Source organism: Watersipora subatra, chromosome 7 (genome assembly GCF_963576615.1).
Source record: "Watersipora subatra chromosome 7, tzWatSuba1.1, whole genome shotgun sequence".
NCBI classification, from domain to species: domain Eukaryota; kingdom Metazoa; phylum Bryozoa; class Gymnolaemata; order Cheilostomatida; family Watersiporidae; genus Watersipora; species Watersipora subatra.
In genome coordinates, this window is record NC_088714.1 from 60,859,260 (window position 1) to 60,868,906 (window position 9,647).

The window sequence follows — 9,647 nt, forward strand, 5'->3', positions numbered from 1 at the left end:
CCACAGTCAGGCGGCTCATCAAGAATTGCGAAGTGTGCCAGGCCGCAAAGCATGGAGGGACAAAGGCGGCCAGAGGAAAAAGGAGGCTCTACGCAGGACGACCCTGGCAGAAGGTGGCTGTGGATCTGGTGAGGCCATTTCCTGTCACACCAATGGGGAAACGAGTGGGTGTTGGTTCTCACCGACCACTTCACCCGGTGACAGGACGCATTGGCACTACTTGACGCCATGGCCCCGGTGGTTGCCAACGCACTGGATGAGCAGGTTTTCTGCTACCTGGGATTGCCCGAGCAAATCTACACTGACCAGGGAGCACAGTTCGAGAGCCAACTGATGGCCAAACTGTGCCAACTCTGGAACATAGGAAAAACCCACACGACTCTGTATCACCCACAGACAAATGGAATCGTGGAGCGGAATAACCGAGAACTCGGAGAATCCTTGAGGGCGCTACTCTTGGCTCGGATACAGGACAAGTGGGACCTACTTCTTCTCGAGCTGATGAGGGCATACAGAGGCACCCCCCACTCTGTGACTAGAGAAACGGCCAACATGCTAATGTTGGGACTGGAGCTGAGGTTGCCAGACCAGCTGGAAAGTCCCCCCCCCCCGACCGAGTTCTTTCCTGCTCACGAGCACGCTCTTAAGGTGCAGTGGAAACTGCAGACAGTGCACGAGGTGCTTCGGCAAAGCTAGATGAAGGTGCAACAAAAAGAGAAGGAAGTGCCTCCGCTGTATGCCCCAGGCGACTGGGTATAGCTCACGAACAAACGCCAGAGACGAGGAGAAAATCTCAAGCTACAGGCAAAGTTCGTGGGACCATACCAGGTTTTGAAGGCCTAGGGCAACCTCACATATCTGGTGGAATGGCAGGGACAGTCTTCCATCCAGAGCAAGGGAAGGCTGAAGCCTTATCACGCTTGCCCAGAGAGGTTGGAGCAAGCCCTAGCTACTCTGGAGCCAAGGAGAGGCCCCAACATGAAGGGCGCTCAACCCAGCAGGCCGGAGAAAAGGCAAGAGAAGGGCAGGATAGATCCTGTACCAATAATGCCACTACCCAGCTGGAAAAATTTGTTAATAAAAGCTGCAAAAAATTGAGGGGAAGAGGTAACTCCTAGGGAAAATCCGGCCAGACTGGGAAGGAAGGAAGTCTAGGATGCCCTCCAAGTTCTGAGGAAATCAATCCGGCCACACGGAATAAAGTTCCGGGAGAACTGAAATTGAACCCAGTAGAGACCGAAAAGACCGTAACACCATATCCCATCAGCCCCGCAATCCAGTCAACTCTGCTCCGGCATAATCCGAGGCCGGCCCGGACAACTACAAGGCCGGAATGATTCGGAGATGGTGTATGCTACTCTATGAAATTAACGGAAAACGGTTCGGAGGTCATACAGGAAGGAGGCAAAATGGTTCTAATGGACGCAACCAAGGATTTCTTATTAAAGCACTCGTTTTCTTTGGACGACATCAGGACGCTGGAAAAGATGAAGAGCGAAGGCAACACATCTTTACAGGATTTACTAACTTCGGTCACAATTAGTTTGAAAGAAACTTGAGAAGGAGTGGGTAGGCCAACACCGACAAATGTGGTGGCCTACAAAGGGAGTAACACGTAGAGGGACATGGCATGACGGCCGGATTCTGTAGTGTTGAAGATTACTGAAGAGAGAGAGAGCAGAGGCGCTGTTGGATGCCACTCTGACAGAGGACAGCGTAAAGGAGCTACTAAAAAAAGTCATGCCAGAACCAGTGGAAGAATAGTGCCGGGTGGCTGCTGTACGCACGAAGAGGAGACACATCAGTCCCCCTTCACTGGAGTTGTCTTCTTCTCCGCCGGCTGTTGCCGTGAAGGAAAGTACACCCGTGAGGCAGTCGGAGCCAGAGAGAGTCAGGCCACGGAAGAAGACCATCGTAAGGACCATTAAGTACTTGTCTTCTTGGACTGTAACACGAGCAGAAGAGCAGGTGAAAGATGGGAGCTGCCGGATCTGCCAGTTCATAACCAGCACCCGGTGGATCCAGTTTTACGTGCTGCAACACTACGCTGTGTTTGTGTGTTCTTGCAATTGGCAGCACATGTCAAAAAACCAGATGTTGCTACACCACGTGACTCACCAGCAAGGAAGAATGTAGCCGGTGGTATATCTGGTGGACCAGGACTCCTGGGAGCAGCTCTGCCAGGAGAACATAAGGAGCTCCCTGACGATGGTTGCCTGCACGCCCATGACCAGATGAAGGAGACGTCGCAGCCCCTAAAGAGGGGCACAGCCGGCTAGGACACCACTGTGCCCCCCAGCTCGGGTCCGCCCGGCTTTGACCAGGAGGAGCAGGACGACTGTGGAGCAAGCCGGGTCTTGCACTTTGGCCGAAGTAATAGGACGGACTCCAGCCAGCCAGACCCTCCTACAGACGCAGAGCAGCCGGGACCGGTTGTTAACACAGGACGCCCAGGAGTGGACGAAGGCTGCCAAGACTATGCATGCAGTCTTACGACAGGGACACTTGAAGGGCTGGGAACGCCAGCTACTATTGGAGGAAATAGAGCGCCACCGTTATGGAGCCTGCCAGCATGAGGCTCGGGCCCTGCTAGTCGTCCCGCAGGATGTGAATTAGAGACTGTAGTCGCCAATGGGGGAGTGTCTGGTGGATGGTATCTCCTTACATTTGGCCAAGCCAGGTCGATGTACAGCCAAGCCAAGTCAAGCTACAGCAGAGCCAGAGCCGTACCGACTCGGTACCGTACTGAGCTGGACCGAGCCGAGCCAGGCTGAGCCGTGCCGGGTCTAACCAAGCAGAACAAGAGTGGAGTTTAGCAGCTATATAAGCACGAACATTTGCAGTAGAGCAGAGCTGTTTTGGGCCTGTTCATTGCCTGTTACTTGAATCTTTTTTGTACACCTTGATGAACTAAGCAGAAATATATGTATTGTACTCATGCATGAGTCTTGTACTAATGGAGGAAAGTGAAGGTCGCACAAAACCTTTACACATGTGAAGATTAATAGTCAAAAACTATTTTATATACTAAAGTAATGGCCCTGCCAGTGCCTTTCTATGGCCTTGCTTGACTCTGAGTTGTGATTTACTGCATACACTTTGCTTTTTGGCCTTGCTTCGTAGAGGCTTGCCGAATTGTCTTTGGTGAGACAGTTGCCTGTATATATATATATATATATATATATATATATATATATATATATATATATATATATATATATAAGAGTATTTAGGTAAAGTTTAATCAATTTATTACTACAACCATTGGTTTTATACAACCAGCGAGCTAGCTGCAATCGTCAGGTAGTGTGAATGTGTGCAGAGCAGTTGTTTTTATCACTAAATGTTAGGAGGATTAAAAGGATTAAAAAGCTAAAAGCTTGAAACTCAAAGTTAGAATTGCTCTCCATAGAGGTATAATTGGCCATTATGTGTTCTAAAGTAGATATTTGTTTCTGTGTCTACACGATGACATGAGTTCGGATCGTTTATTTAAAGTTGCCTGCTTGGGTCTAAATATAATGTTCAGTTTCTCTGTGTGGCATAAGTTACAAGTCTTGGTTACGTTGGAGTACGACTGCGCTTTGGTGACAATGTTCCATGATGTTGTATATCTTATATTGTTGCTCTTTAGGTGCCATATGTGTTTGCTCAGCTCAGAAGCATTTTGGTTTTTTGCGTGCGTGAAGGATGACTTGTGGTTGGAGAATCGCGTCTTGAAGCTTCTTTCAGTGAGTCCTATATAGCTTTCTGTCTTGTTATTAGATATTACATTGCATTGGTAGATGACACTGCTTTCAAGGCATTTTCCATTTAACAGGCACTGTGCGCGCTGTCGGCAGCAGAATTCCTTTGAAGGTGGTGGGCTTTCTTTGTTGCTTAGAGTTCTCTTATTTTTGCTGTCAATGATTTTAGCAATGTTTGGCATGCATGAGTAGCTAACTTTCAGTGTTGCATGTTTAAAAATTTTGCATAGCTTGTGATTAGCTGGGAATTGTTCTGACACAATTTTCAGGAACTCATGGCCAATGTTGGTTTTTACACTCTTGCTGTATGGTGGGTTATACCAGATTATGCAACGCTTGCGTTGTTTTCCACATTGTCTGGGTGTCTCCTCTCTGTATTCTAGTTTATATTTATATCCACTCTTATCAATAACTTCTTGGTATATCTTGGCTGTCTGGTTGAAAGATTCCTCGTCAGATAATATAGCTGATAGAACGATGCAAAAAAACAGCAGAAAAACAATTTGACGTGACTATGGGTTCTTATGACGGAGCCGAGACCTGTGAAGTGGTCGGAAGTTTTCTTTTAAGCACACTAACATGAAAGTTTGGGAAAACAATCGGACTTTATAGAGACGATGGGCTTGCGGCATTTAATACCACACCACAACGAACAAAGAGAATAAAAAAAATACGCAAAACTTTTAAAGATAATGGGTTAAGTATCACAATTGAAGCAAACACGAAGACAACTAACTATCTGGATGTAACGCTCAACCTGAATACTGGCAAACATCAACCCTACATCAAACCAGGAAATACACATACATACATGCATCAGGAATCAAATCACCCTGTTCTATCTTTAGAAACATCCTAGAATCCATTAATAGAAGACTATCAGCTATATCAGCCGGAAACACGAAAAAAAAAACTAGATCGTTATCGTCAAGGCAATAACAAACATATCATGCTAGTTCAACGCAAAGAAAGCGTCAGAAAGTTTGCGAGACTGGAATTTACTTAACAATTTTATATTTAGCTTGTAAAAATTTATATTTTGAATCAGATGCATCTTACAATAAAACAATATATGCTTTGAGTTTCAGAATATTGTTTAAATGATAGCAGTATATCGCTTTTTTGAAAATTCGGTCGAGTTAATATGGGCAGAAAAATCAATCAGTCAGACTTTAATGCAGTAGTGAAAGAGGTAAGAGCTTGTTATTACGCTTCCACATATTTTGCACCTACAAGAATGCAGACTAAAGCAAGGTAAACCTTTTGATACGAAATAACCGTAATGTGAATATTGTTGCAAGTCAACCTTAAAGGTTTGGCTGCTAAATATTGTGTGGAGCAGGTGTTTCTTTGGGAAGCATGTCGTAACTATGTTGAAGAATTTTTGACCGATATTGATTGCAATATTGGCACTGAATGAGGGGTTGTATCAAGTGATCTTTCTGCTACATTTTTGGATTTTTTCATGTTGGTATCATAGTGTAGTTTGATGTTGTATTTGCTCTTGTTGAGTGCCTCTTGATATGGTTGTACTGTGCTGTTAAATAGGTCATTGTTTGTTTGATGACAGTGAGTTTAAAGGTTTCTTGATACTGCCTGGCAGGTTTTTCAATATGAAAGGTAGATGATTGCTTTGCTTGTGCACATATAGTATTGTATTACCTAGCATTTGAAAAGGTTTGAAGTTGCCATCGTGTAGATTTAAAGTTACATCAAGGAATTTTACTGATCGTTTGCTGGCCTGAACAGTAATTTTTAAGTTGTTTTTATTAAATATGTCGCATAGTTCTTTGTTCTCTCTATAGCTGATGGTGTACTCTTACAAACCGCAATACTATTGTCTCTGTTTAATCCGATACTGCAAGTTAAGTCGTTGAGTATTTAAGTCAGTAAGTTCCTACTAATTCACAAGTCTCAGCTTTGTCATAGCTACCCATAATCGGGGTAAGCAATTTATTGGAGTCCTGCTCTGACCAAGCCGTGTCTTTGTGAACTACCAGAAATTTTTTCTTGTACATGTAGTATGATTGTCTTTTTGTCATTGATGACTTCTTTTATGTTGCTTGCAAAGTCTAATGCTTGTCTAATAGTGTTTCTTCTACTGAAAGGTAAAATTTACATATGTCAAAGGTGATAAATGTTTGCTTTTGTTTTTTTTATATTTTTCTTAACCAATTCAGTATATCACATCACTCGAAATCCGCTATAAGTTCACATTTACTATATATACTATTTATATATACTATGCTAAGTATGTACTATATGTATATATTATGTATATATTATATATACTATTATTATATATATACATATATATACAGTTACATATATATACATATATATATATACATATATATACATGAATATATACATACATATATATATTTACATATATATATATATATATATATATATATATATAACTTTGTTTTTTAATTTTGAAGGCAGTTTTGAAAAAAATGATACACTGTTGTTAATAGATAACTGCTCATTTATTATATAAATTCATTTACAAGATACATTTAACTGCTTAGCACCCTCCATCTTTTACTTATTAAACAAAGGTGATACAACTTCTGTAACTACCGTATAATATAAAAGTTATAGCTCTGCTAGCACCATCACAGTTATTGTGTCCACTTTTTTATCATTCCTTTTCATGGCTGCTTGACACATCCATGACAAGATAAATAGGAAAGTTGGTAACAAAATTAAATCACAGGAAAATTGCATCCTCACCAATCTTATTCCTGAACAAAAAAGAGAATGATGACAATAAAGACCTGTAATAGGGCTAAACTGACTAAACCGGGTGAAACTTTTAAAGAATACTGTAAAGTCGCCGATGTAACTTTTTGTTAGAGCTTAAATAGGTTTCTTTTTTACTCTCTCTTCGTATTTATCAATGCATTGTAACAATTATTTTAGAAATCTCCAAAGTGCCACAATCTTTCTATGCAAATAGCTCGTGCACTCTTAATTACTTGTTATTCTAGTTTTGGATATCAAAACACTTACTCTAACCGTAGACCGTATTAACTGGTTAACTTAAAAGTTAACCATAGACTGTTAACTTATTAACTGGCTTTTATTTGTGGTGAAAGTATTTTAAATAGCACAATTGCTTTGAAAATAAACAGCAGTTCACAGCTTTAGACTCTGCAAACACAAAGAAAAACAAAAACTGAATATCGCAAACAGTTTTTTTCAATTCTTTCAAAAAGGTAGGCTTTCAGATGTACTTGAAGAAACTGAATTGTTTTAGTGCATTGATTCTAGTATAGGGTATATTTGGCATAAAAAACCAACTAAAACTGCTAACCAACATAAGTCATACAATGGATAAAAGCTGCACAAATTATTGCGGAGTTTAGAATTTGCTGAACCAATTGTCATTTTGTCTGGTTCTTAGTTAAAGTTTTTCTAGCCACTTACTTCAAATTAGAAGCAACTTTTTACAAAGATGTAAAGGAGTTAATTGAACATAACATTAGTTTTTACATCACTGAACTTGTGCATGTGCACATGCATAAGTATAAACACAAGCAGACCAACATATATGAAAACGCCTGCATGTATACACATACATAGACGCACACTCAATGACAAGCAGTGATAAAATATATACATATAAACATAAACACACACACGCACACACGCATGCACACGCACACACACACGCGCACACACGCACACGCGTACACACACGCACACACGCACACACGCGCACACACGTAGACTCATAAGCTAGCTTATACATGTATGTACACATGTATGCGCATGCACTCAACAAATAATTTTTTACATTGTTCATCAAGGAAGGCATAAAATTTGCTACAACTAAAGTTGCTGATTTTACTGGTCAGGTACAATTTTCAGTAGTGTCATGTAGTCTGATTGACATGATAACTTGTGCAAGCGAATTTTGACATACATGTATGTGTTTAATCATCAGGAATACTATATTAGAATTATTTAAATGGCAAAATATGAACTTAAGGTACACAAAGGCAGTTAAAAAATGGAGTAAGAAGGAACGATAGCCTGTTAATGATAGTACGTTAGTGTCTGTTATAATTTGGTAGTGTGTTCATGAACTATAATGATGAATCATTGCGGATTTGAATTTACAACTTCTAGCTACAATGAAAAACATTCTTTGTGCAAAACTAAAAAAAGTTTAGTAGTATATGGTGTCACTAAATCACAGAAAAATTACTGATATCCCTCCATCTTAACCTTAAACAATAAAAATTTGTAAGCTTTGAGATAGCCATTGACATGTTTAAATGTAGCTTGCTTTTTTAAATTATAACCAAACGGTTGTGGTAAGTTATGGCACATATCAGGACTGCAACCATTATTATTAGATAAGGGAAAATAGTCTATGAATGGGGAATGCCCTGACTAAGTGTCCAAATTGAAATCATATATTTCACTTTTTCAAAGGAGTGTCCTCTTTTACAGATTATGATATTTATCTTTTGAAAATGCGTATTATTTTTTGCGACAAAAAACAAAGCTGATAGCTTCATTTCGATGTTGACTGATTTTCTAGCTATTTTTGCTTTTTTACCATTTCTAGCTATTAGCAAATTTTGGGACCGGTGATAACCTTTTGACCCCTGATACTAGTGAGCAGTTTCAAAACCGGCCGTAAAACTAAAAATAAGAGAGTGAAGCATTAATGAATGAAGAAAAGTATTTGTATCATAACAGAGCATAATATTTAGATTTATATGAAATTGTTACCACTTCATGGTTATGTTTTGAAGTTACTGCAATAAAGTTCATGAAACATAAAAACACATGTAAAAAACTGGGCAAATAATAAGGATTTTGGTTAGAATAATCTTAGAATTCGGCTGCAAAACTACATTTTCTACTTTTAGAAGACATTGTCAAAAATACATTTCATCACTTTACAGTTTGAACAACAACAGGAAAATACTTTGCTAATTAAACATAAAATTGTATTAAGCTTTGTTACAGAGTTTTTAAGGACCTTAACACTGAACAGGAATAGAAGCACATGTTTTTCCCAAATCTACTCTTAATTCTTCAACAAATATGTGGAACGAGGCACCGGATCATAGCTCTTAGCATCCTATTGTAGGAAGCTGGGACAAAGTCCAACAGTGTAAGTTACACCACGATTTCCATAACCTATTCTATTGCACATGCCGCTGACTACAATTAAATATAAACAAATATATTAACGCTCTCAATTGGTTGCATTGCAGCCAATTGAGAGCATTTCACAATTTCAGCATTGCAAAGGATATTAAGTAGCTATAGTAGAAAAAAGGTTCAACCAACATACAGACTGTCTTAGACCTACAATAATATCATCAGAATAATTCAGACTACTTTCTAGTCAAAGGGCTATAGTTGATGATTAGCTGTAAAGCATCACTTGTCAACACAAAAGCTCATACAAAATTAAGTTGAGGGTATTGTGTGAGAAACGAAATTTGGTCGTTTATCAGTTTTGTGAAATTCTTTTGGTGTAAACACTTATTAATTTATTATTTCCACTATCATCTGTTTAAAATATAGGAGAAAGTTTCTATACCAAAGATAAAGTTTATAAAAGCAGGCATGGCTACTCTAACAGGAATAAATTTTGTTGATGGATTTACATGTAATTTCCACCACCTAACAGCCTTGATAGGTATTTGTGATATTCCATGTAATCTTTAGCTATGTTTTTAGCTGCAATTTAAACTGCTTAGTTTAAAACTTTTAAACACGGAAACAATTGCTGGGAAAGAAAGCACCTTACTTACTTTGCATCAGTTGATATGATAGAGAGGTCTCCGGCCAATAACTGATGCCTTCTATAGCACCAGGACTAGTGCAGGCTGAGTTTTCAATCTTGAAGTACCTGCAAATAATTGT

The 9,647-nt window shown here is 39.5% G+C and overlaps 1 protein-coding gene across 1 annotated transcript; it reads left to right on the top strand.

Moving 5' to 3' along the window:
- The first annotated feature begins 333 nt into the window (after window positions 1-333).
- On the top strand, window positions 334-696 carry LOC137400946 (uncharacterized). The gene has a single exon (XM_068087283.1). The coding sequence runs from the start codon at window positions 334-336 to the stop codon at window positions 694-696; it is 363 nt and encodes a 120-aa protein (XP_067943384.1).
- The last annotated feature ends 8,951 nt before the right edge of the window (window positions 697-9,647 follow it).

Coding starts and splice junctions, on each gene's coding strand:
- LOC137400946 (XM_068087283.1), top strand. CDS start 334: ATGGCCAAACTGTGCCAACTCTGGAACATAGGAAAAACCCACACGACT.